Genomic DNA, 27,024 nt, shown 5'->3' with positions numbered 1-27,024 from the left:
AAAAAATATTTTCTACATTAGCAAAGGTAGGGTTTTAAGAAAAAATGTCTGAAAAATAATTTGCCCTTAGTCTGCCATGCCAGGCAGCTCACCCAGCACTGGTGCTAGCACTATGCTGGCTGCTCTGTGTCCTGGTGGAGCCTTCAGTTGCTCAGCTGAGACACACAAGCTCCAGCCCTGAGACTTAGGGCCCATCCAGGGTGTCCTCTGCCTAGCTGCACCGGAACCTGCTCCCTGTTTGACTCCTTGTGCACCTGGAGAGCTTGCTTGTGTAGGATTGGCTCCAGGAGTGCTACTTTTTTTTTTGACTCTAGGAATTGAACTCAGGGGCACTTAACCACTGTTAGAAATACTGAGATACTTCAAGAAATCAAACACATGCTCAAAAGTGGTTCGGCAAGGCAAACATTTACTTCTGGCAGCAGGGTTGCTACTGAACCTGGCTAGCAAGTGTGCCTGGGCAGGCAGTCTGCCTTTATGTGTCTAACTCAATGCAGAGCTGCCCTCACTCTGATTAGAGGAACTTGGAGTTATAATCTATGTGAATAGGGTGGACAAAAGGGAAGCTCTACAGTTGGATCCAGTTAAGGCTGAATACTAGATTTTGAAAATGAACCACCACGCTTTCTGTTTGTCACACCACTGAGCTACATCCCCATCCCTTTTTATTTTTTGAGATAGGGTCTCACTAAGTTGCTTAGGACCTCACCTAAATTGCTGAGGCTGCCCTTGAACTTGCAATCCTCCTGTCTCAGCCTCCTGAATTGCTGGAATTACAGGTGTGGGCCACTATATCTTGCTTCACTGATGCTTTCTGAGGGCAATTTATAGTTAAATAGACTTGTTTTTACAAAAAAGCTTGTTTGTCCAGTATGGTAAGTGTGTGGCCCCTGTAGATTCAGCTGCATGGTCTGGGCCTTGGTGTTCACCTCAGTCCAGAGAGTTAGAGTTAAATGACAGTTAGTAATAGGTGTAGTTGCCACACTTATAATTCCAGCAACTTTGGAGACTGAGGCAGGAAGATCACAAGTTCAAGGCCAGTCTGGGCAACTTAGTGAGAGCCTGCTTCCTAAGCTAACAAACACACACACAAACAGGGACAACAGGTGGTGCCGTCTTTCTGTGCTGCATAGGCCTGCACATGGATGTGTGTGGAAAGATGGCCACTTTAGCAGCTGATGTAGCATGTAGCAAAAGCTTACTTGTCCCATGGTTACTGTTCCTGTCTCTTTTGTATGATGGGCAGCTCCTGAATTCCATTGGATGTTATGAAAGTGGACTTATCAGGTTTTGTTTTTTGATGAGTTTCATTCCTAAGTTGGACAATTGGAAACCTATGGTAGTTAAACTATACCTTTGTAACTTCTGTCTGTAGAAATCAGTTTCAGGAGTGAACTGTTAATTAGCTGATAAATAACTAAGTGTGGCTGGGTGCAGTGATGCATGCCTGTAATCCCAATCACTGGGAGGCTGAAGCAGGGGGATCCCAAATTTGAGACCAGCCTGGGCAACTTAGCGAGACCCTGTCTCAAAATAAAAAAGGCTGGAGGGGTTGGGGTTGTGGCTCAGTGGCAGAGTGCTTGCTTCACACACGTGAGGCACTGGGTTCAATCCTCAGCACCACATAAAAATGAATAAACAAAATTAAGATATTGCATCTGTCTATAACTAAAAATATTTAAAAATTTTTTTTAAAAAAAATATTTATTTATTTCTTTAGTTTTCAGCAGACACAACATCTTTGTTTTTGTGTGTGGTGCTGAGGATTGCACCCGGGCTGCACGCATGTTAGGCGAGCACACTACCACTTGAGCCACATCCCCAGCACTATAACTAAAAATATTTAAAAAAAAAAAAAAAAAGGCTGGAGATGTAGCTCAGTTGTAGAGCACCCTTAGGGTCCTTCTCTAGTACCAAAAAAATCAGAAACTGAACCGATTGTGGGAAATGTTCAGCGGTTGATCCGAGTGCCTTCAGTCCTGTAACTGGACACAACACAGGATGAAAACACTGCTGTGCTGCCCACCCGGTGAGGCCCTGCTTCCCCGCAGCCATTGAGCTTTGGTCCTGCTGCCCCTGCCCCTGCCCCTGCCCGGCCCTGGCTGGCCCTGCCAGGGAGTGGGGGCCTGGGCTCTGCCACTGGCCTGCGGTGGGAGGCATCCAGCTTCTTCCCGTGGTATCTTCCTGGCTTCTGGCGGCTCCAGGGCCTGTTCCTGCTGGCAGCCCCAGTGCCTTTGATTCTCAGTGAGGTTCTTACAGGGAATGCTTTTTCTTAGAAGTCAGTTAAAGGATGCCTTTGTGTTCTTTTTTATAGGCAAAAGTAAAGAAGCAGAAATAAAGAGGATAAACAAGGAGCTGGCAAATATTAGATCAAAATTTAAAGGTAAGTGTTGAACCTTTTCCAGGACATACTCCCTTGTAGACGTTTACATAGTAAGGACCTAATCTTTTTTTTTTTTTTTTTCAAACCTTGAAGATTGAATCAAGGGTGCTTTAATTACTGAACTACATCATACATCACTAGCCCCCCCCCCCCCTTTTTTTTTTAATTTTTCCTCCTGCCTCAGCCTCCTGAGTAGCATAGGTTATAGACACGTGCCATGACGCCCAATTGAACTCAATCTTTTAATGTCTTTTATTTCCCACTCTAAGCCAAAGTTGATTCTGGGTCAGTACAGTGACTGTTGCAGTCAGCCAGAAGAAGACAATGTTGTGAGGCCAAGTATGTCCACTTTCTAGTGGGAACAGCATGTGTCGAATCGTTCGATGGCCTGGGCCTTCCTGGTGTGGGTCTTTTCTCTCCTTGGAATGACACTGACCTAGTATCCCATGTGTGCTGCTTGGCACTGTGCTGGGCCGTGTCAGCTGCGCCCTGAGTCAAGGGCTCTGTGTGTGGAGATGTAAGGGACGCTTGGCACATCCTGAGCTGAAGTGTTCCTGCTGCATCTTGGTGCCGGCAGGGTGGCGCCAACCCTCTCAGGTGGCTACCTGTCAGCCAGGCGTCTAGTGCCTGAGAATTGCACAGCATAAATTTGGCTTTCAGTCCATAGGGCATTTGTGAAAGCCCAGCTAATCCCTGAAACTGTAGCTTTTTGGTTGATTTTCACAGGTTTCAGACCTGGCTCATGTCTATGAGCACACATGTTAGCCGCAAAAGTGGCTGCAGTTGCCCAGAAGCAACGAGTGAAGTGGCTGGGGCTGGACCGTGAGAGCTGCAGGGGGCTGCAGGACTCCTGGGATGCCTTAGGACAGGTGCTTTGTGGGGCCTCGGGAATGGGTCTCCTGTATGGGCAGTTGATGGAGACGTGTGATGTTGCAGTCATTAGAATTGGTGTATTTGCTGTTGAGCTTTTGTGAAGGTATTAGGTTTTCACATTTTAAAACCAGGCCCAGGATTCTCTAGAAGGCCTGTGAAACTTCTGAAGTTGGATGAGCATGACTTATTCATGTACATCTTTGAGGGTCTGTAACTCTGTCTCCTTGTCCTGTGAGGGAAGGTCATGTGATCACCCTGGCCACCCTTGCTTCTGCTTACATGCTGCCTCCAGGGTGCTATCTCCCTTTCACATCTCTTTCCTAGGTTGTGGAATGGAGAAGCTAGTTGTCCATGTTGGGTTCTCAGGATGCAGACCTGCGGTGGGGTTGCACTGCCAGGGATTTACTGGAGAGGAACATCAGGGTAGGAAGCCAGGCTTGAGGGTGGCCAGGTGTGTGGCTCATAGGTGCCAGAGCCAGGGCAGAAACTCCAGACCCTGACCGCACAGCCATCTCCACTTTGTATGGACACATGTCTGAGCCTAGTGTGGGTTGTTTCACAGGCAAGCACCAAGCACATGGTGACCGCTGTGTTGTTCTGGGGGTTCAGGGCTATCTGGGTGGTGTAGGTGAGATTCTATAAGAGGTTTTGGAGTTACAGACCCATTTGTCGACAGTTAGCTCCTTGAGACCGAGGACCATCTATTCAGCTCACTCACTGTGTAAGTGCTCTGGGACCCAGGGGACTTCACAGCTATGTCAAGCTAAGCCGTCCTGGCTGGGAGGGACAAAACTCTTATGTACTGGCCAGTTGGCATCTCTGAGCATGCATCTGCCCTGGACAGGGGCATCAGTTTTCACAAAAGATCTGTGTTCATCCTTGGGGAGGTGTAGCCTGTGTGTCCCTTCCTGTCAGGGTGGCCTACTGACTTTATCTGCACTGCCTGAGGGACTCTCTGTGCTGGTCATCTTATAGGTCTGAGTTTTCTATTGGCCTCATTGAAGAAAATCAAAAGAAGCAGATGAAATTAGCCTGAAGAATGTGATTTATTGAAAATAGAGTATAAACAGCAAAAAAAAAAAAAAGTAGGAAAAATAGAAGTCATGCAGTGAATTAGTAAAACAATCATGCTGTTTTTCCAAATTAAAAACAAACAAACAAACAAACAAACCATGTTTTATTTAGCCCAGGCCCTGACCGCACAGCTGTCTCCACTTTGTATGGGCACATATCTGAGCCTAGTGTGGGTTGTTTGACAACCCAGGACACTTGAAATACCATTGCACCATGTAATGAGAGAAATTATGAAGGAGTTTCACACTTTTCCCCAGCAACTCTGTGAAGCCCCATGTGGATAGCCACATTTCCGTGCTTGTGGCACAAGTGGTTGGGGCCCCAGTTCTGGACACTGCAGACTGAGGCCAGTCTGCTACTGGAAACAGTTTGGAAAAGCAGACTCTGTATTTCAAGAAATCCTAAGGCATTAAACAGAAGCCAGGGACCCTCACAACGGGGGATAGCAGCTGTGCCCCAAAGTTCACTGACCCCAGAGAAACTGCCACCACACAGAACCAGCTCTGGTGACCGCTCACCTGGAGTAGCATTTACCTTCAGGTTGATCTTGCCCTGGGAGACAGATGCTTTGGAGGTCACCAGGTGGGAGTTGCTGCCGCTGCCTGCAGTGCAGGCCAGGGAGGTGGTGGACTCCAGTGGGCTCGACAGCTTCTCATGCAGAGAATGATCTGGTGAAGGTGTCCGACCTGGTCTAGGGGGCCTAAAGCTCTGCCCACCTCAAGCTGCAGTTGCCTTTGGCCAAGTCTGGCCTTTCCCAGGCCCTCCCTGGATGCCTCATGGCTTGAGCTCCTCTTAGTCTCACACCTTGAACCTAGGTCAAGGTGAGGAGTAGCAGTCCTCTCTGCAGGAAGGCACATCGCCATGAGAACACCCCGTGGGGTGGGGTCAGAGACGTGGTGCTCCTTGAGAATGCTGTGAGCAGGCGCCTGCACTGCACTGCATGGGAATGCAGCCAGAGGGTGTTCAATCAAGGCTTGTCACTGTCTTAGGAAGTACAAGGCACATAGGAAACTCAGCAAGTGAAAAGTGATAGCAAATCTTGAAATAAGACCTGATGAATATTCTAGAATTGAAACTCGCTGTAACCAAAATGAAGGACTCAGTGGACAGAACTGGTGACTGACGCAGCTGAAGAGAGAGCTGGTGCTGTGGGAGTAGATCAGAAGGCTGTCCGGGCAGATGGAGAGGGGGCCGGCAGATGGCTAGCAGAGCCTGTGGGAAGCGCAGGGCTGAAAACTAGTAAGAGTTCACAAAACAAACAGCATAAATAAAAGGACACATGCAACTGGACCATGAGTGTGCTGAGGGGAGAGCCAAGATAGGGCCTTGGAAGGGGTGCAGGGCTGTCCCCACAGGAGCAGCACCCGTGCCTGGCAGCTGGCCTCCAGCAGTAGAGATCAGGCAGGAGATATCAGTGACATCCCCAGGTGCCAAGGAGGTGGTAGCCAGTTCCAGAGGCCACCCCTGCTAAGGTGACTTGCTGAGGGTGAAGCTCATGAAGACTTTTCAAGACAAACAGAATTTCCCAGCAGAAGCCCTGTGCGAAGGGAAGTCGTTCAGGGTCATGAGCATGAAAAAGGAAGCTGAGGATGCTCGGGTGAATAGCGGTCCCTGTGTGGTGATGTTCTGTGGAGCTTGAAATACATGTGGCTGTACGACACCTGGTGGCATGAGAAACACACCTTGTCCAAACCCAAAGGATGGGCCGAGGTACAGCTGTTCAGAGGTGAGCTCGGGGCAGTCTTGGGAGAGCAGGTGTCTGCGGAGCAGGCCCATACAGCAGCACAGCCAGCATCATCCCCCAGGAGCAAGGTCCCTCCCTGGCTCCTCATTGGCTTGGTTCTCTGGGGTGCACGGGCCTAGATTTTAGTGTCTCCTATTGTGCTATTCAAAGAAATAAACCCTAGGTTGTCCTTACCTCCCTTTGTTTACTTGTGGTGGGAAAGTCCCCTGGGTTGAGTGCCTTTTGGCACATATACAGTTTCTCTCTGTTGGTCAGGTTAGGTCCCTTCCGTCTCACCTCCTGTCTGTCAAGGGACTGTGAATTCTTAACCACTGAACCACATTCCCAGCCCTTTTTATTTTTTTGATACAGTGTATTGCCAAGGTGCTTAGGGCCTCACTAAATTGCTGAGGCTGGCCTTGGACTTGAGATCCTCCTGCCTAGCCTCTCAAGCTGCTGGGATTACAGGTGTGTGCCACCATGCCTGACTGGGGCTGTGAGTTTTTACACTCTGGTATTACCTGCTTATAACTTTCCACTCTGCTCTCCCCTCCAGCAGCCTTTCTTATATCTCAATTTTAAACTAAAGGCTAAATACCTTGTTCTGAAAATGGACTGCTGGACTTTCTATTTCTCATAATCACACACAGACTAAGGGAGGATAGCACTTGAGCAGTCCCCTGGTCAGTAGAGAACTAAATCTGTGATCTTGAGGTTTGCTATCCAGAAAGCCACGTGTGCCGTGGTACCTGCCGGTAGCCTCAGCCCTTGGGAGGCTGAGGCAGAAAGATCCCTTGAGTCTAGCAATCAGACACCAGCCTGGGCAACATAGACCCCCCCAACCCCAAAACAGAAGCAAACCCAGGACAGCCTGTGCTGGGATGAGCCACAGGTGGGTGACATTGTCACGTTAATTTCATAATCGACTTTTTATGGTAAAAGTGCTTCATTATTATTTTTTGCTTAAAAGACTCATAATTTGATTTTCCATTCTATTAAAGATGACAGGTTATCTAATGATACTTTATTACTGTACTTAAAATTTTTAAAAATTGTGATACGATTCACATAATTTAAAATTTACCATTTAGGGGCTGAGGATGGCACAGGTGTTAGGTGCTTGCCTCGCATGCCGGAGGCCCTAGGTTCCACCCTTTGCACTGCAGGTAGAGGAAAGCCTTGATCCCCTCTGGCCGGCTGCTCTTCTGTGTGGCCTTCACCAGGTTGTCTCTAGGCCTTTCCATCTTGCTGAGCCCTGGCACCCGTCATCTTCCTGCCTCTAGGATTTTATTATATTTTTATTTTTAATTTTAATTTTTTTTTTTTTTTTTTTTTTTGTGGTGCTGGGCATTGAACCCAGGGCCTTGTGCATGCAAGGCAAGAACTCTACCACTGAGCTATATCCCAGCTCCTGCCTCTAGGATTTTGATGCCTGGGGACTTCATGAGTGGACCACACAGTATTTGTCCTTGCATTTCCAGCTCTTTCATTTAATATCCTGCCTTGAAGTTACTCCATACCTTAGTGTAGGCAGGGCTTCCCTTTTAGGCTGGACGGTGCTTCACTGAGTGCACAGCACACACCACCCCATGCCCACCCACTCTCCTGCAGATGGGGGTGGGGCAGGCGGTCAGGCTTCTACCTCTTGGCCATTAGGAGTGATGCTGCTGTGCACATGCTGAGTGAGGGTCTGTGACCCTGCTTTTAGTTCTTTGGGGCCTGTGCCCTGTGGTGGCTTTCTATGTTATAGTTTGAGTGTGAGGTGTCTTCCAGAAGCTCATGTGTGAGACGGTGCAAGAAGATTCAGAGGAGAAACAATTGGGTTGTGAGAGTCTTAACCCAATCAGTGAATTAATTCCCTGACAGGGATTAACTGAGTGGAGCTGATGTGGGTGAGGCTGGAGGAGGTGGGATTGGGATGGGGCTTTGGGGATATATTGATATCTGGCATATGGACTGTGTCTGTTTAATGGTTCCTTCTGCCACACTCCCTTACCATGATGTTCAGCCTCACCTCGAGCCTTGAGAAATGGAGCCAGCCTTCTATGGACTAAGACCTTTAAAACTGTGAGTCCCTGAATAAACCTTTTCTCTGCAGTTGTGCTGGTTGGGTCTTTGAATTACAGCAGTCAAAAAGCCGACTGAAACACAATTGCTGCTTCAGGGTGCCTGAGAAAGACAGCTTGAAGGGCAGGAGATCTGTTGTGGCTCGAGGTCTCCAAGGTTTCAGTCCAGGGTGAGCTGGCCCCGTTGCTTGACCTCAGGTGAGGCAGAATGTCAAGGCAGGAGTGTGCTACAGAGGAGGCTGCTCGCCCCATGTCTGCCGGGGCCCAGAGGGCAGGAGGAAGGGCCCGGGAGAAGGCACATCCTTCAGAGACCTGAACCTGTGGGCTGGCCTGCCTTAGCCAGCCAGGCCCCACCAACATTACCACTGTGCTCGGTGGGAGCAGACAGGAGCCTGGGGGATGTTCCAGATTCAGACCACAGCATGGTCTGAAGCAGAGTTACCTGACCATGTGATCAGGGTTCTATTTTCATTCATTGATTCTTTTATTTTTATTTTTTGTGGTACTGGGGATTGAACCAGGGCTGCTTTACCACAGAGCTTTATCAACAGCCCTTTTGAAAAGTTTTTGATATTTTGAGTTAGGGTCCTGCTAAGTTGCCCTGGCTGGCCTTGAACTTGGGGTCCTCCTGCCCCAGCCTCTGGAGTCACTGGAATGACAGGTGTGCCCTGCTTCGTGGTGTTGGGATGGAACCAGGACCTTGCATATGCTGGGCAGGTGCACCCCACTGGACCATGCCCAGCCTGCTGTGTGCGTCTGGTGTTTTAAAGATCCCTGTGCTGTTTTCCACAGTGGCCACCTGTCTTGCATTCCCGCCAGCACCACCTGAGGGGCTGTTTCTCCTTCTTGACAAGCTTGCTGTTTCTGTTTTCTCTTCCTTCTCAGCAAGGCAGTTGTCATGACGTTGATGTGCATTTCCTGGTAGCTAGGGGTGAGGAGTGTTGTTCTGTGTACTGTGGGCTTTGTCTGCCTTCATTGCAGAAATGCTTTTCTGAGGCCTTTTCCTGTTTCTGATTTTTCCACTGATACTGCATATTCTGAGTTTTACCTCTAGCTGGATATTTGGTTTGAAACATCGCCCATTTCATAGGCTGCCTTGTCCACTGGTGCAACAGTGGACATTTTTTTTTTTTAAGTTGTTGATGAACCTTTATTTTCTTTCTTATATGTGATGCTGAGAATTGAACCCAGGGCCTCACACATGCTAGGCAAGCGTTCTACCACTGAGCTGCATGCAGCTTCAACTCAATAGTGGCCATTTTGATCAATCCAGTTTCCTTCTGGGGCTTCAGAATTGTGTCTGAGAAGTCACTGAGAGATTCATTCCATGTGGAGTTCTAAGCCCTAGCTCCAGGCAGGGTGTGGGTTAGTTAATGTCGTGCCTGTTGTTGCCCACTTGGGAGGTTCCCATCTGAGACCTGGGGAGCCTTGGTGCACTGGAGCCCCTTCCCCAGCCTAGTCTGCACCTCAAGGTCTGTGGGCTGCGGGGCCAAGAGCATTAGCTGGCTTAGTGCCAAGGTCTCCTGGTCAGGTGGGGACCTACTGGGCTGCACAAGGAGTGCTGGTCACACCTTGGCCCTCACTTAGGTGCCTGCCCAGGCCAGGAAGTGTAAGCATTTTATATTAGAAAATACATCAAAACAAGCAGGTGCAGTTATGTTTGAGTTTCATTGTGTAAACTATAACTGAAGACTTGGTGAGTTAATATGAAAAAATATTTTTTTCAGTTGGGAATTTTAATTGATAAGCAGAAATTCTACATATTTACAGTATGCAGATGGTGTTTTTTTCCCCATTCATAGCAATCTTTTTATGAGCAATTAATCATAGTTCCACAAGAAACTACTTTAAGAGCAGGGTCCCCAGTGACCTACCATGATGTCTCAATACTTCTTTTTAATTTTTTTCTAATTTGTTACATATGACAGCAGAATGCATTAGGATTCATAGTACACATATAGATAATTTTTCATGTCTCTGGTTGTACACAAAATAGAGTTAACACCATTTGTGTCTTTATATGTGTACTTGAGGTAATGATGTCTACCTCATTCCACCATCTTTCCTGCCCCCACCTGCCCACTCCCGCCTCCTCTCTCCCCTTCAGCTTGGTGTTTAGATGTGTGTATACATTGTGGAACAGCTAATTCAAGGTAATTAATACAGTACTTGGCATAATATTTTTTGTTTTTTTGGTACTGCTAGGGATTGAACCCAAGGCTTACATTTAATTTAGGGTCAATTGATCTAAGAAATTGTTTTAGTTGTAGATGGACACAATATTTTATTTACTTATTTTTGTGTGGTGCTGAGGATCAAGCCCAGTGCCTCACATGTGCTGGGCAAGCACCCTGCCACTGAACACACCCTGCCCTGGTGTAGTCTTCTGTGGGGAGAACACTTTGTATTCCTAAGGTAACGGGAATGGGATGAAGGTTGTCCATTTATAATTAAGTTTCATGAATCCGTAACTGGGAAGACTGGGATGTCTTTTGTTTTCACCTGGGCAGCCTGTATTCCAGCTGCAGTGGTCTGATTACTCTTTCCTTATTTATTCAGCACAGGCCTGTGGAGCCACCCCCAGTGCCAGGGTCTCTTTAGATGTGAGGGCCCTGGCAGTGACCTGGCTGATAGCCCAGCTACTCCTGAGGTGGTGCCGCTTGGGGCTGCAGAGGGCAGAGTGGGTACCATTGTGGTGCCTATGGCATGGTTTTGGTCCCTCCCAGGAGACCTTCCACACCAGTCCTGGTCACTCGTCCCCAGCACTGCTGAGTTCTGTGTGCAGCACCCTGTTTGTTTCCATAGCACCCCAAGAGCATACTGGGCCTGGAGGGGTCAAGGAGCAGTGAAGGCCTCACCTGTGGCCAGGCCTACCAGGCGGTCATCCCCTTTGTCCTAGAGTCCTAGTCCTTGCTCAGCAGGAGGTTTTCTACCTACCCTGTCCTTTGATCTTAACAGCAAGCCACACAGGTGGGCAGTGCTACATCCTTCCCATTTTACAGTCCAGGAAGTGAAAGTTTCCTTAGCATTTTGAAATTATTGGAAGATCGGCGGGGAACAAGCCCAGCTCAGTACTGAATCTAACGGTTTGAAGTTGGTAACAGTTTGGGTTTCATCTGAGAGAGGACACTGAACTCTGGGGAGAGTAGCTGAGATGTAAGGGCCTGTGTGTCCCCAAGGCAGGACAAGGAGCATAGGGGAGGCTTAGTCCCCTGAGACTGGAGAAGTTGCTTGTTTAGTAAGATAATCGCAAGCTTTTGGGGGCCTGCACAGGTATGGGTGCCCCCTGCCCTAGCAAGTCACATGGGGCTGCAGAGGAAAGCTGGGTGCTGTGGACCTGTGGAGAGAGTCATGGCAAGGTTCTGGTCTGGCTGAGAGCCTAACCCAAGTCCTCAGCCTGCCTGCTGACCCACCCACAATGGCCCCTCCAGCTGTGTTCCTCCATAGGAAGCATGATACTTCTGGGTCTGGGAGGAGTAGAATCCAAGAGGACTTGCTGGTCCAGGGCTAGAGCCCCTTTGCTGTCTCCACAGATGCAGCCTAACGAGCAGCTGCTTCCCTGCCCCATGCTCCTGTCAGAGTGCTTCACCTGAGCAGCAGGAGGAGCGCAAGCAGAGCTTTGGGCTGTGGTCAGAGGAGGCTTCCAGAGGCAGCAGGTTCTGGAGCGAGCAGGAGATGCACTGCTGGATTCTCCCAGGGGAGGTGCCGTGGGCTTGTGCCAGGGAACAGGGTGGAGATGGAGTCTGTGCTGGTCTTGTTTATGTTTCTGGTCTTTTACATGAGCTGCTGACTTGTTGCTGAAGAACAGGAAGGTCCCCAGGCATGCCACCTGTGGTTTCTAGCTGGTTGGTGCACTGTCAGCCCTTGTAGGGGACTTTATTTTTCAGCCATCCTCCCAGGGCCCTCCCTTAAGCCCCATGTGCTGACCCCACCCAGTGAGAAGACACACCTTGCCAGTGTTGCCTGGTGGGGCTGGAGGTGGAAGGGAGGGCAGAGGTATGTCTACTGGTGGTGGCTCTGGACCCACCTTGCCATGGTCCTGCGGTGGTTCCATAATGCTGTGTGCATGTGGCTCTCATGGCTACGTGATTTGTTCTAAAACTTGTGAAGTAGAAGATAATTTAGAGGATGTTTATCTATTTAAATTAATAAACACATTTTAAAACTTGACTTGTAGCTTGTGGCAGGACGTGTGAATTCCAGACAGCGGGAGCTGTGGTGGGTTGTGGCAGGACAGGGGAGGTCCAGACTGCTGTACAGCCTGCGGGGTTGTCCTGGGAGGATGGAGCTTCTGCTGCCAGGCATTCCTTTGTTAAAGGGGATGCTCAGCATGTGGGCTGTGGCTACTGGCCCAGGCCCCACTGCCCTGTCCCTGTGAAGGTCTACTCACTACCCCTGTTGCTCTGCTGGCCAGTTCTCCCAGCCTCACTCACTAGAATTGACCCTCTTCTCACCCTTTCTCTAGGTGACAAGGCTCTTGATGGCTACAGTAAAAAAAAATATGTCTGCAAATTGCTCTTCATCTTTCTCCTTGGTCACGACATTGACTTTGGGCACATGGAGGCTGTGAACCTGTTGAGTTCAAATAGATACACCGAAAAGCAGATTGTGAGTGTGGATGCAGGGTGGGTCTTATGCCCACTGGCCTCACTCTCCTGTCCCGCTCTGTGCTCTGGGTGGACGCTTAGTGAACACCCTGGGACCCCGCCCTTTCCACCCCACATGGATGCTCCTGGGCAAGGGGAATGCAAGGGCGGGCCTTTTTCCTGGGGTGGGGTTCTTCTGGTGAGGTGGCTTCTCCTGCTGTTCTCCTTATGACCTCACCTCTGTGCCCCAGGGATGTGCCCTGCAGTCTGGGCTGGTGCATTTACTGGGAAGTACATTTACCTGAATGACTTTGCCCTTCCTGGAACGCAGGGCTACCTTTTCATCTCCGTGTTGGTGAACTCCAACAGTGAGCTGATCCGCTTGATAAACAACGCCATCAAGAATGACCTGGCCAGCCGTAACCCAACGTTCATGGGCCTGGCTCTGCACTGCATCGCTAACGTGGGCAGCCGTGAGATGGCTGAGGCCTTTGCCGGGGAAATCCCCAAGATCCTCGTGGCAGGGTGCGTATCTGAGGGCTCTGGGCTGCCATTTCTGTCCATGTTGAACCCTTGGGTGTGCGATGCCACTTACACTGGTCTGGCCTCCCAGCTGTGTAATGGGCATGTGGCATACTCTGAGGTTAGGTCAAGACGTGCTGGTTTAGCTGAGCATGGTGGCACATGCTGAGGCGGGGAGGATTGTACATTCAGGCCAGCCTCAGCAACTTAAAATAAAAATAGAATGAAAAGGGCTGGGAATGTGGCTCATTGACAGAGTGCCCCTGGCTTCAGTCACTAGTTCTTAAAAAAAGCTGCTGGTTCAGAGTTTGGGTGAAGTCCTGTCAGATTGCACCTCCCTGAGGCCACTGAGATTTAGACAACACGTTGCCGAAGGAAGTGCGGCCCAGGCAGCAGCAGCCAGGCCAGAAGGGGCTCCAGCCTGGCATGGCACCAGGATGGGGAGTCACAGAGGTGTCCTGTTGTGCCAGCTCTGCTTCTTGCCTTTCCCAGAAACATTAGGAGAAGAGGCCATGCTGTAGAATCCTGGGGATTCTGAGCCATCTCGCCCCCTCCCCGTTAATTGGGAGAGTAGCTGAGTGGGCTGAGTAGCTGGCTCTCGAAGAGGTTCAAACAGCCTGGGCCTTGAAACCACCACGTGCTTGTTCTGGTGCTCCTTGGTATTGGATAGCTGGACCACACTCACAGGGTGGTGTGCCCAGCTGCACCTTCAAGCAGGATCTGAAAGAGGCGGAGACTGTCAGTGATTGAACAGGGTTTCAAGGCTTGGAGGAAAGTGGTAGTACCTTTTGGCTGCGTTTGCAGTGGGAGTTCAGCCAGAAGCGGGACCTCCAAGATGGAAGGAGATGGATAGGGTCTGAGTGGGTGTTGAGCAGAGCACAGGCCAGATGTCAGAGCTAGGGAGGAAGGTCTGAGAAGAGGCCAGCGAGGACCCCAGGCCCTCCTCTCTGCTCAGTCACTGCAAAGCCCTGTGCACAGGACATCTCTGTGTTGCCTGACCTGTCCTGAGCAGTGGTTGCTGGGATCTCTGTCAGCTGTGGCTGCCGCTTTCCTCCATCACTGTGCACAGGACTGGCCCACAGGGAGTGCTTAGTGAGAATCTAGGTGGATTGAATGTAAGCTGGGTCATTCCTGCAAAGTGCTTCCTGAGGTCACCCACATGCTGCATGTAAGTGAGGGTGAGGAGGAAGATCAAGCAAGAGCTCTCTTACAGCTGACAGGTGGGCTGGCATCTCCCTGCAGCTGGGCCTCCTGTGAGGACATGCTATGGACAGTTGCTGCCTCTTCCAAAGCTCACTACAACAACAGGCCAGTCATGGAGTCCCCTGGGCAGTAGGTGGCTCTGAAAGTAGTGCTCTGGCGTCGATGCCATGGTCAGAGGATACTGCTGACCTCCAGTCCCTGGAGACAGGAGACTCCTAGGTGCGGAAGGCAACTTCATGGAGTATAGTCCTGTCACCAGAAATAGGGATGCAGGAGAGGGCAGGGTTGGAGGCTGGTGGTATCATTGGCCTGGGACTCTGGTGATACTCAGCATTGTGGAGCAGTTTAGAAGTGCTCTGGGCCCCGGTGTTCCAGTGCAATGCCCCAGAGTCCACACTGATGGCTGGCCTTGGCCCTCCTGTGAGGACATGCTACGGACAGTTGCTCTAGGAGGGTCTGTCGACAGAGGCCTGGGGCAATGCACAAACAACTCTTGTTCAGCATCCTTGTCACAGGCACAGAGACTGGCCACTCAGGGCGATGCATAGGAAGTCAGTTGGCTGGTGCCACACAGACCCTGCAGACCCAGTAGGTCTGATTGTAGGGCTAGGAGGGGCACGATGCCTGCTACTCTTCTGGGTGTTTGTGTCTAAAAGAACTTTTCTTTCGAAGTAACTTTTGTTTAGAATAGTGCTGGGGAGATGTAGGGATTTCTCATGTTGGTTTTTATCACATTTAGGAATAAAAATCCCAAATACAAAAGGTAAGCAGGAAAGCCCCCAAGCTCTCATCTCTCTTTCAAGTGGAATAGCTGTTTCCACCTTAAGTATCTCCAGGACATGGACTGGTTCTTTCCAGGTCATCCGGGCAGCCGGAGGTATCTCCTGGTGTGCCTGTTGTTCGGGAGTCTGGCTGGGGGTGTGGAGAAGGAGGCTCATTTGGCAGGTACCCCTAACAGTCCTCTGCACTGACCTGCAGCCTTTGTGCTGCTGGCCTTTTTGCTCACTGGGAGGGAAGAGAGAGGAGAGTATGCCCCTGTGTCAGACGCTGGCCCCGAGACTTGGCTCAATGTGACCGGAAGGCAGGTGGATAGTCGCCAGGTGTGACTCCAGGCTGGACATGGAAGTGACACCTTTGTGCCACACTAGGTGTGTTCTCCTAAAACCTCCCATTTGCTCATCTTTGTACACAAATCAAAGCCCTTCCCTGCCTTGGGCATTAGCAGCAGTGCTGGTGCCCTTCACGCCCCAGGCCTCTGTGTCTTGGGCCCTTCCTCCTCACTGCAGACCACAGAGCACCCAGCCAGCTCCCATTCTCGGCAGGGTGGAGCAGGGCAAAGTGTGTGCAGTGGCTACAGGAGGGCTGGACAGCATTCTGGAGGCCAGAGAAGAAATTGCTGTGGCAGGGGAGGCCCTCTTAGGTGGCCCTGTGGTTGTGGGAAGAACCAGGAGGAGCCTTGTTGAGTGGGGCCAGCCTACACAGCTGGGCCTCACTCAGTGCCTGGGAATGGTGACGAGTCTAGAGGAGGGAGCTGAGGATGAAGGCTTTCCCAGAGGAACTCTGCCATACCACTCCTGACTCATGTCTTCTGGTGATCCTGCATGCTCTTTACACCACTGTGTGCAGGGGGTCATCCTCTGCAGTAGCTTCTGGTATCTTGTCTTCTAGAGACACCATGGACAGCGTGAAGCAGAGTGCAGCCCTGTGCCTGTTGCGCCTGTACAGAACGTCTCCTGACCTTGTCCCCATGGGTGACTGGACGTCCCGTGTTGTGCATCTCCTCAACGACCAGCATTTGGTATGTGCTCCAGCCCCCTGCAGTCTTCCTGGGAAGAGCCTTGGTCCAAGAGGCAGTGCGGCTCTGCAGACAGGGAGCAGGGACCAGCAGAGGTGCAACTGCCCCTGCACTTTTTGCACAGCCAGTGCACAGGTGGCCTGCACCTGTGGGGAGGGGCACCACCAGGTCAGTGCCTTCTGGAAGAGCCTGTCCCGCACAGGACATTCCCACTACTGTTTCTGGCAGCTGCCTGGCTTGGGCTGGGAGGTAGAATCCTGTGGTCCCAGGTAAACTCTGGCATGAAGGCTTAGTGCTGGTGAGCCCAGCTGTCATTCATTTTGTAGATGGGGTGAGGTCTCAGGGACTCAGCAGTCAGGGTATGTCATGGAGTAGGCCACCCAGGCCAGGCCAGGGCCATGGGAGGTAGCAGTGGCTGTGTTGCTTGTCCTCTGCTGGACAGGTGGTCAGTCTCCCTGCTGGGTGGGTAGGTGAGTGCGCTAGCTGGTTCCTGCTTTTTCCCCAGGAGAAATCTTCTGCAAAAGTTAATTAAAAATGAAAATCATTACATGTATCATTAAGGAGAGAGAGCATGGGGGTTGCAGTGGGATTTTGCTGTGGAGTGACATCTGTCTGAGCTGTTCCTATGCACATGATGACTTTTGTGCTTATTGGGATGTGAGAGGGAGCTGGCTCCTGCAGGTCCTGGTGCAGGGAGCACGCTCTGAGGACACCATTGCAGGAGTGGGTTTGCTGCAGGCGGGGCAGCCTGCTTCAGCAATGAATTGCAAGATGTTCTTCTAGGCATCTTCTCTAGTCACACTTCACTGCTAATAGACCCTGTGGGCCAGTGGGCCTTTTGCAGGTTTGCAAATGAGGAAACCAAGGTTCAGAAAGATGAAGCTAGGCTTCCATAGGGTGTCCGGCAGTCTCAGACCCAGGTGTTGTGAAGGTGTGGCGTAGTAGAGCTTTAAGGGACAGCCAGCCTGCTGCTGACAGGCCTTCTGCAGTGTGTGAGCGTCTGTGGAGTTTTGGCAGGTGTTGCCTTCATGTAGCCTGGAGGGAGACTTCCCATGGCTTCAGATGCACAGAGCTTCACAGGGTGGCAGGACGGTGCCTCTTGCCACACACTGTGACTGAGACCCCAGTGACCTGGTTTGCTTTTAGGTTTTTCTGTGCACAACTCTGTCTTGCCAGGTGAGTTGATGGACAAGCTCTGGGCTACAGGCTTGCAATAGATAAGGGCCAGGAAGCCTTTCATGGCCTAGTACCTCGTCCTCTCTGCCACTTTTCTTCCTTGCACAGCTCGTCTCCAGCTCTGCTGTGAACAAGGCCTGGGGCTTGGCTTCCTCTGACCTTAAGGTCAGGGTCCCTGGGAAGGTGTCATTTGCCTAATCAGAGAGCAGTATAGGGGTTCAGGGCCTTGCGGATGGGGCAAGGTGAGGTGTGGGCAGGCCTGGCAGAGGAGGTCAGGAGTTCAGTGTCAGGTGAGTGCAGAGGCTGTGAGGGTGGGAAAGGAGATGGGTCTGAGCCACGTGCTATGCCCTGAGCTGGGCTTGGTGGTCCTGGACCCTGTGGTCATGTGATGGAGTGGGTGGGCTGGAGTGGATGAGGAAATGAGCTGAGAAGTGGGGGCAGGGAGAAGGTGGTGGAAGTCACACTGTGGCCTGCCATGGCGCCATGCCCTTGTAGCACACACGTCCCCTCAGGCCTGACTCCCTGGAAAGACTGCACAGGAGAGCACGCCCTGAGTTGGCAGCCATTGAGCCGGGCAGCTGCAAAGATGAGAATCTCAAACTCTAGGAGCTGGGTGGTGAAAGACTTTGTCCCAGTGGGTTTGCATGTCGCATATCCTGTTTCCTAAAGGTTCTTCTTGGTCAGCTATGGGAAGACGTGTCAGCATTTATCTTGCCATTGAGAAAAGCACAGGATGCCCAATTAGGTCTGTCTTGAATCTAGTGTTCCTGTTTCCATCAGGAAATGGAAGAGAGCCCTTAGTGGCCCTCGTGGACCCACTCCCCCACTCAGTGTAGGAGTAGGTAGGGTGGGAACCTTAGGCTCTGGCAGTGGTTGAAGTGGACAACTGCTGAGCTGACTGCCCACGTCTTCAGGGCCAATCAGAGTCATTCATTTTATCCTTTATCTTATATTTGTAAGAGAATGTCTTTACTCAGTCCAAGTCTTTGAAGAGATTTCATTTACAGGACCCTGCCTTCTGGGGGTTCTGCATGGTGTACATGCACTGCAGGGGAGGGTCTCCTGGGCTTGGGGGTTTCCATCCAGGCTGTGGCACTTCAGGGGCAGAGTGAGGCATGGCAGGGCTATGAAGACTCAAGTCTGTGGGCCTGGTTGCCTCTGTAGTGGTGTCACTTGGGCAGCCCAGCAGGTGGCGACAGGCGGACAGATGGCAGAGAGAAAGGCTGCTCCACACAGGATCTGGCCACGCTAGAGCCTGGGCCAGCCATGTTCCCTGGGTTCTAGAGAGAAGCTGGGTAAAGGAGACTATGTGTACTGTCTCCATCTTAAAGATGTGATGGGTCCATCAGAGCAGGCCTGAGGGCCCACATGGCTGTCTGCCTGAAACCAGGCATCTGTTGCTGTGTCTCTCAGGGTGTGGTGACTGCTGCTACGAGCCTCATCAGCACACTGGCCCAGAAGAACCCAGAGGAGTTCAAGACCTCAGTCTCCCTGGCTGTCTCCAGGCTGAGCAGAGTGAGTGTGGTGGGGCAGTCGTCGGGTGGGCTTTAGTCTTCATTGTTTTATTCAGTTAATCTCTTAGTTTACGTTTTTGAATGCTTTGTGAATTTAAGAATGGAAACTGGTTGATTAGCCCTTAATGTTTCTTTAAACCTTTTTATTAGTTGAGAAAAATCCTGTCCCAGCAGGGCTAGCACACAAAGCCTGCTATTTATTCCATCCCCTGTGCAGGCTGAGGGTCACAACGGGGCTTCTTGGAAAGGATGCCTGTCCTCACCTGGGTGGCACCCACCTGTGTGGCGTCCTTGACTATCTTGGGTCCCGTGAGCCATCCCTGGGCACGTGTGCTCTGCATGTGTAGTCCTCATGCTTGTTCTGTGTGACTTGGCGCCCCTGGTCTCGGAGGCTGCAGATATCTGGGTTGTGTGGTGGATCACAATGTGTTGAGCCCCTCTACACAGTGAGGCTCTTGTGGTTCTCTCTTGCTCACGCTGGTCCAGGGTGGCTCTCCTAAGTTGAGGGGCAATGCACCCAGCTTCCAAAGTGGCCTTGCCGTCTGCACCCGTGCTGGGTATCTGTGCACCCATTCTGCACCCTGCCCAGTGCTGCAGGGGTTAGCCTCTTGACTTGTGGCTTCTCATTGTGGTCTATGCTGTGTTCTCCTCACTGTCTGTGAGGTGGTACTTTTCATGTGGATTGGCTGCTGGGATCTGTCCTATGTAGGGCTGAAGACTTTTGTTCATTTTTCTTTGTCTTTGTTGTTTCGTGGAATTTCCTTGTTTGTTTTAGATACGAGAACTCTATTGGCTATATTAGTTTGGACCTTAGAACTGGCCAACATTTATTTCTGGTTGATCTTCAAAAATGGCAGCTTCACATGGGTTGCCCTGCTCTGTGTTTGGAAATTGCTGTGAACCTGTGTTTCATGGTCTTCATGGAGTCTTCTTTTCAGGTTCTACAGCAGTGCAGTCAGATTTGCTAGGCTTCTCTGTGATCAATGCTCTCTGAGTGCGGCTGCTGAGCCTGTGTTCCAAGGCTGGTGGTGCAGATGCCTCTTCTATGGTGTGGCACCCTGGACCGGCTAAAGAGCCCCGCAGACCAGGCGCCTTTCTCTGTGCTCTCCTCAAGCACTCTTCTCCTGTGCTCCTGACCTTACTGGGCTGGCTCTTGGTGTCCCACAGAGCAAACCCTGATGTTCTGGTTCCCTACCCCCAAAATCTTGCTGGGATTTTGGATTGACTTTATGAATGAATGCGGTATCTCTCTCCATTTATTTAGATAGTCTTTATTTTTTTTAAATACCTTTATTTTATTTATTTTTATTTATTTATTTTTTTAATGTGGTGGCAGGGATCAAGCCCAGTGCCTCACGCATGCTAGGCAAGTGCTCTACCACTGAGCCACAACCCCGGCCCAAGATAGTCTTTACTTTCCATAGCATTTTATCTTTTTGAGATTCTTTCATTAGATGTATTTCTATATTTTACATTTAAAATGCTATTTTGAATGATAGCCTGATTTTTTTATTTCTTTAATTTTAGGGTACTGGGGATTGAACCCACGGGCTTTAACCACTGAGCACATTCCTAGCACTTTGTATATTTTATTTAGAGACAGAGTCTCACCGAGTTGCTTATTAACACCTCGCTTTTATTGAGGCTGGCTTTGAACTTGCAATTCTCCTGCCTCAGCCTCCCAAGCCGCTGGGATGGATTCTAGGTGTGTGCTACTACGCCCAGCAGTAGCTTGAAATTTTTACTTTTGTGTGTGTGATGCTAGAGATTGAGCCAGCTCCTTGTGCACTCCCCATGAGCCACACCCCAGCCCAGTTCTTCACTGTTGTCTACTGTCTGTTTATATAAGGTAACAGAATGCCCTCTTAACTTTCCAAGTGTAATTCAGTGGTGTGAAGTGGTTTAATAATGCACACATAACACTGTGACTCTTCCCTTCCTGTGAATCTGATATTGTCCCCATTAAACATGGGCTCCCTACCCCACCCCTGCTCTAGTGGCTGGCCTTCTGTCTTTGGGACTCTGACAAGCCCAGGACCTCATGAGTGGAATCACACAGGATTGCTTTTGTGATTAGCTTATTTCTTTCATTTTACTTGCCTTCAAGGTTCACCTGTGTTGCCGAATATTTCAGAACTCCATTTTCAGGCTATGTAATATTCTTTCATATAGATGGCCCCAGTTTGCTCTGTGCCCCTCCCTGGCCCTTGCCTGCCTTTCTGTGAGCCGCCCTATGGCACCCTGTGAACCCACTGTGTGGGCTGCTAAGACCTTTGACGCCCCCTCCCCATCATTTCCTCTCCCACAGCATGGACTCAAGCATCGTGGCACCCAGCTTTTGGGCTCATGTTCCTAGGTTGGCAGTAGGGGAGGGGAAGATGGGGAACCCCTGGACCCGCTCCCCCTTCCCCAGCTGCCTCTGCCCCTTGGGACCCAGAGGAGATGTGTTGGTGGTAGGCACACGCCCTAGGCAACCGCTGGAACTGGACAGAGAAGCCTTGGCAATCTGACGGGGTGATCTGACGGGGGCAGTGCGGCTCAGGCCTCATCCTCCCATCTGCGTCTCAGCTTTAGCATGGCACTTTGGGCAGGGGCAGTCTTTTGGCAAAGGACTGTCCTGGTCCAGCTGCTCCCTGGGTGCCTGCTGCTGAACCCCATCGCCTTGTGTCTTGAGGAACAGCCCTGCATGGGCAACTGCTGCCTGCTTCAAATCAGGCAAGCTGGCCCAGCGGGAGGTTGCCATCCAGGCAGGGTCCAGCAGAACCCCAGCAGCTTGATGAGGCTGTTGCAAGAAGCCCGCATCATGAAAGGCCTATAACACCCCACACATGAAGCTCTTGAAGCTGGTGGAGACTGAGGAGACATGTACCTGGTGGCCACAGGGAGGAGGACGCAGGAGCCAGGATGTACCGAGCGCACTGTTGACTCTAGAAAAGCATTGTGCATGGGGACTGAGGGCGGGGGAACTCCTGCCAGATGCCGATGTCGACCTCCAGACTTCCAGGTCACAGTCTTCAGCTCAGCAGTGAGTTCACTCTGGGCTTGAAGCTGGACATGTTTCGCAGGAACACCCATTTGCTGCCCTGGAGCTGTTCCAGGGCAAGAGGTACAATGGGCCAGAGGTGGATGATGCCTGGCATCATGCTGTACCCCTTGTCAGCGGCTCCTTGCCCTCAAGGAGCTGTAGGAGTGTGTCCTCAGGGGAAGTACTGGGTCCCTTTCTCTATATCCACAGACTGAGAGTATCCTATAGAGATCATTGGTGGTGAACCCAAGTAAACACTGTGCTCTCCAGCCACAGGCTGAGGAGTTGGAATCACATGCAGAGCCTGAGCAGAACTTTGGGGACATTAAGCAAATGGAGGTGATGGTATGTGGGGGCTACACCAGGAAGAAACTGAGAGGCCTCCAACAGCCAGAAGTACAAGGAGTGACCCCCAGCTGCCTCCTGCAGGATAGGAAGACCCTGGAGGGTGGGGACTGGGTGTCCCAGGCTGGCCCTGGCACAGGAGGGGAAGCCTGCCCATACCAAGCTGTCATGCTCCAGGAAAGGCACCCCTTCATCTGTCACCACCTGTGCCTTCTGTGGCCCATCCCTGGCATCCCTCCACTCCTGGGGCAGCCTGGCCAGCCTGGGGGAGGCCGAGTGGTAGGAGGAGCAGCTGCCAGGCCTGAAGTTGAGCTGTAGCACCTCAGGAGGTGGAGTCAAGGGCTGCCTACCTCCAGCACCATGATCAGCAGTGCCCACAACCACCGCAAGGCTGAGATCCCCAAGCTATGGAAGGACAGCGGGGCACCCCTGACAGCCTCCTCCCACCACGATCACTTGCAGGAACACCTGTGGTAATGCAGAATGCTGTGGGAATCAGCTCAGGCACCTGTGGGTGCCTTTCTCAGTCACAGCCTGGTTCCTCGACCTGGGGAGTGGAGTCTCCTGGCCTGTAGCTTCACCGTCGGCAGCACTTTCCATGGCTAGGTCTAGGACTGGAGGGCAGGGGCAGGGAGTGGAGGGGTATGCCAGACTTGGGGAATGAATGCTCATACGTTGCTGTCTACCTTGGGATCAAACAGAAACTGCCACTTGGCTGCTTAATTCCCCTGGAGGGTGACGCTGACCAGCTTGTGCCCTTCCACAGCCCTGATGACAGCTCTGTGCTAGGCCACAGCCCTTCCTGCTGGGCCTGTCAGCATGAGCATGTAGGTGGCCTGCACTGTCACACTTTGAAGTGGAGGTCTGCCAACTGCCCTGGCCAGGCCTGTGATGTGTTTCCTTGCTGTGTGTGACCAGTCTGGGTCCCTTCCTCTTCCTCTCTCTTATTCCTTTTGCCTCTGTAGGAGGGGAAGGGGATGGGGAGGGGATGCTCCTTTGTCATCACCTTGGTTCTGGATTAAATTGGGGGCAGAGATTGTCCTCCCTGCTGTTTTCCAAGGCTGCTTGGTGTGGGAGGAGGATAATGGGGCTGGGCCAGGGGAACTGGCACCCAGCTGGAACTGCAGGCAGTCCTGTTCCTTCTCCCTCTGCCTTGCGGCACCTTAGGAGACGCTGGGGGTCAAGCAGGTGTGGGAAGGAAACTGAGGAAACTTCCACTCCTCTGAGCAGCTCAAGAATTAGGCCTTGAAGTGGGGCAGGGACAGCTGACTGAGCCCAAATGCTCAAAGACTTTGGGAGGCTGGGGTTGGGGTCACAGAGGCAGACTCCTTTCTTCTCTCCATCTCCTCATGCTCAGACCCTCTTCCTGCTCCATATTGACTCTGGGCACTTTGTACAATTCTTGTAAATGCCCCACCTTTCCCCTCTAGACCTCCAGTGGATTGGGCATCTGCATGCTGTGCAGGTTTCTCCCAGGCCCCGCTTTCTTTTTTTCTTTCTCTCTGTGTGTGTGTGTGTATTGTTTTTAGTTACAGATGGATACAGTATCTTTTATTTTTATCTATTTTTATGTGGTGCTGAGGATTGAACCCAGGGCCTCAAGTGCTAGACAAGCTCTTTACCACTGAGCTACTCCTCCACCTCCCCCACCCCGCTTTCTTTTCTTTCAGGTGTGCATCCAGTGAGGAATTGCTGGATTATATGCTTATTCTGTTTATTTGTTTATTTATTTTTGTGGTGCTGAGGAGGGAACCCAGGGCCTGGAGCGTGCTAGGCAAGCATTCTGCCACCGGCACCCCAGCCTCTGTTGTTATAATTTTGAGGAATGCTGTTCTGTTTTCCACGGCAGCTGCGCCATTTTGGATTCACACCAGCAGTGAGCAGATGTTCCAGTCTCTCCATACCCTCCTCAGTGCATGTTCTGCTGATTTTTGTTGGTGCTCTTGTTTTGTTTTGTTTTTTTTTTTTGGGGGGGGGGTACTCTTCTTAGTGTGTGCAAGGCAGTATTCAATGTAGTTTTTGCCCATCACATGGGTTGTCTTTTTACTTTGTTAATAGTATCTTTGGATGTGCAGAAAATTAAAATGTTTTTGTGAAATCCAATTTGTCTGTTTTTTTTTTTTTTTTTTTTCTGTTGTCTACAGCTTTGGTGTCATATCCAAGAAATCATTGCCAAAAATAGTGTCATCACTCTCTGCCCTGTTTGCTTCTGAGGGTTCTATTGCTTTAGATCTTTGATCCATTTTGCATTAATTTTGTGGATGGTGTTAGTTAAATATCCGTCTTCATTCTTTCTCAGGTGGATGTCCACCTTTTCCACCACCATTTGTTTAAAAAGATTTATCTTTCTCCCATTGGGTCTTGGTCTCCTTTTCAAAAATCATTTGGCCATATATTGTGTGATTGGGTTTTTTTCTGTTGCTAAAGCTTTCCCTGGATTCTGGGGCTCGAGTGACACCTCTGCCTTGGCTTTCTGGGGAGAGGACTCCACTGTACCTGGCTTACTGTAGTCAATCTTTTTTTTTTTTGTGTGTGTGTGTGTGTACCAGAGATGGAACTCAGGGGCACTCAAACACTGAGCCACACCCCCAGCCCTGTTTTATATTGTATTTAGAGAGAGAATCTCACTGAGTTGCTTAGCACCTTACCATTGCTGAGGCTGGCTTTGAACTTTGATGCAATCCTCCTGCCACAGCCTCCCAAGCTGTTGGGATTACAGGCGTATGCCACCAAAGGTGGCTACTATAGTCAGTCTTGCATTGATCTTGGAGTTGGCAACTTTCCCAAACTCCTTGTTGTTGTTGTTTTTTTCCTTCAAATTTTAGTTGTAGTCGGACACAATACCTCCGTTTTATTTATTTATTTTTATGTGGGGCTGAGGATTGAACCCAGTGCTCCACATGGGCTAGGCAAGTGCTCTACCATTGAGCTGCAACCCCAGCCCCCTGAATTCTCTGATTGATAGTACTTTATGTGCAGCTTTCTTTGGATTTTCTTTACATTCCACTATATCATCTATGTTTATTTTTCCTTTCCCAGTCCGTATTTGTTTATTTCACCTGCTTTATTGCTCCAATACAGACCTCCATTGTGATGTTGAACAGAAGTCGTGATCAGTATTTTGTGTTTTGTCTCATTGGGAAGGCTTTTGATATTTTACCATTAAGTATGATGTTTGCTGTAGAATGGTTTCTTTTTTGTTGTTGTTGGTTTTCTTATTTTGGGTACTGGGGATTGAACCCTGGGTTGCTTAACCACTGAGTCACACCCCCAGCCCTTTTTAGTTTTTATCTTGAGACAGGCTCTTGCTAAGTTGCTGAGTCTGGCCTTGAGCTTTGAATCCTCCTGCTTTGGCCTTCCAGGCAGCTGGGATGGCAGATGTGGCCACTGCTTGTTGGTTTTCTTGATCACGTTAAAGAAGTTCCTATCTTTAATTTGCTGAACACTTTTATAATTAATTAACTGGAAGCCATTTAAAGTAGGGTCTCCTTTGTAGGAATTCCCCTATGGGAAACAGTGTGGTGCCTGCCTAATGTGCTTGCCTCTGCTCTCTGGCAGTGCGTGTCTGTCCTGTCGGTCTATCTTTGCTGAGCAGCTTTGAGCTCTGCTTTCTGCAGGAGGTGTGTGTACGACCACAGTTTAGGTTAGTACCATTTAGCTTAGGGCAAGGGTGGGTTGAGCTTTCTCAGATGGGTTCATGCTGGCATCCATGTCACACGTGTGCTCTGTGGGGAGGAGGAGCCACTCTGAGCTCCTGGAGCGGGAGGAGGAAGACCCTGGTTGTGTGCCAATAGGAAAGAGGTCTTGGCCATAGGTTCTCCTTTCCAAGGATGGTGAGGTCTGCTGTGTAGGGCTGTGCTGAGCTGTAAGTGCAGCCTGCTGCTGCTCGGCAAGTTCACTACAGAGGTCTGTGCCTGGGGCTGCAGGGCCTGGGTGGGGTCAGAACTCTGGCTTCTCTCTTCCCTTCCTAGGGGCCTAAAGCTCTTGCTCTGGTATGCCATTCATTCCCCAGCCCTCAGAGGAAAGGCTGATGTCACATTCAGGCATCACAGAGTGGGGTGCCAGAGAGGACTGCTGCTTGGCTGTTGACTGGCACCTGCTGTGACCCTTCTGTGCTGCAGAGCACGGCAGGCATCATGGTGACAGGACAGGACTGTCCACTGGAGCGTGGCTCAGGCCCACAGTGTGCCTGATGTGGAGACAGGAAAGCAGTGCTGTGTGTGCACCTGCACCTGGAACAGAGTGGATCTGCAGATGGGCATGGCCTCAGGAGTCAGCGTGGCTTCTTGGGTGCCCTCTGGGGCTCCTGCTGTCAGCACCTCTCACCTGTTCTGTGTTACAGATTGTGACGTCGGCCTCAACAGATCTTCAGGATTACACCTACTATTTTGTCCCGGCGCCCTGGCTGTCGGTCAAGCTCCTAAGGCTGCTGCAGTGCTACCCACCCCCAGGTGATGGCCAGTGGGGCAGGGGAAGTCGGCCTACCCAGACCTGCGCCGGGAGGGTTTAGTTCTTTGAGTAAATTTGAGCCTTCTGCTGTTGTGGGAAATTCCTTGCAGGAGTCCTGGTTTTCATTTGTAGCTCCCTCTGCTGATACAGCAGTGTCTCAGTTTTGTTAAGACTAGGGTTCCTCTGTGCTTTTCTGTGGTCTCAGATCTGTGCAATTTGAGACAAGCCTTCTTTCCATGGTGCTAGAGATGAAGCAGGGCTTACCATCAACTCCAGAGCTGTGCCACTGA

At 50.7% G+C, this 27,024-nt stretch overlaps 1 protein-coding gene across 6 annotated transcripts in view; it reads left to right on the top strand.

The window, feature by feature from the left end:
* Positions 1 to 27,024, top strand: part of Ap2a2 (adaptor related protein complex 2 subunit alpha 2) — a 67,264-nt gene that overhangs the window by 19,742 nt on the left and 20,498 nt on the right. For 4 of the 6 annotated variants that reach the window (XR_013090461.2, XM_076847807.2, XM_076847806.2 and 1 more), the window contains exons 2-7: positions 2,315 to 2,383; positions 12,585 to 12,727; positions 13,037 to 13,230; positions 16,099 to 16,228; positions 18,815 to 18,916; positions 26,628 to 26,736. Coding sequence is in view for 5 of the 6 variants with exons in the window: in XM_076847807.2 (XP_076703922.1) it covers positions 2,315 to 2,383; positions 12,585 to 12,727; positions 13,037 to 13,230; positions 16,099 to 16,228; positions 18,815 to 18,916; positions 26,628 to 26,736 (747 nt within the window). In the remaining variant the exon portion in view is untranslated. Of the gene's footprint in view, positions 1 to 2,314; positions 2,384 to 11,652; positions 11,822 to 11,851; positions 11,965 to 12,584; positions 12,728 to 13,036; positions 13,231 to 16,098; positions 16,229 to 18,814; positions 18,917 to 26,627; positions 26,737 to 27,024 lie in introns of those variants that run through there. The other 2 variants (XM_076847808.2, XM_076847809.2) reach the window with 2 other exon arrangements.

Source organism: Callospermophilus lateralis, chromosome 2 (genome assembly GCF_048772815.1).
Source record: "Callospermophilus lateralis isolate mCalLat2 chromosome 2, mCalLat2.hap1, whole genome shotgun sequence".
Classification (NCBI taxonomy): domain Eukaryota; kingdom Metazoa; phylum Chordata; class Mammalia; order Rodentia; family Sciuridae; genus Callospermophilus; species Callospermophilus lateralis.
Note: the sequence above shows the minus strand (reverse complement) of the source record. Positions and strands in the feature narration are given on the sequence as shown.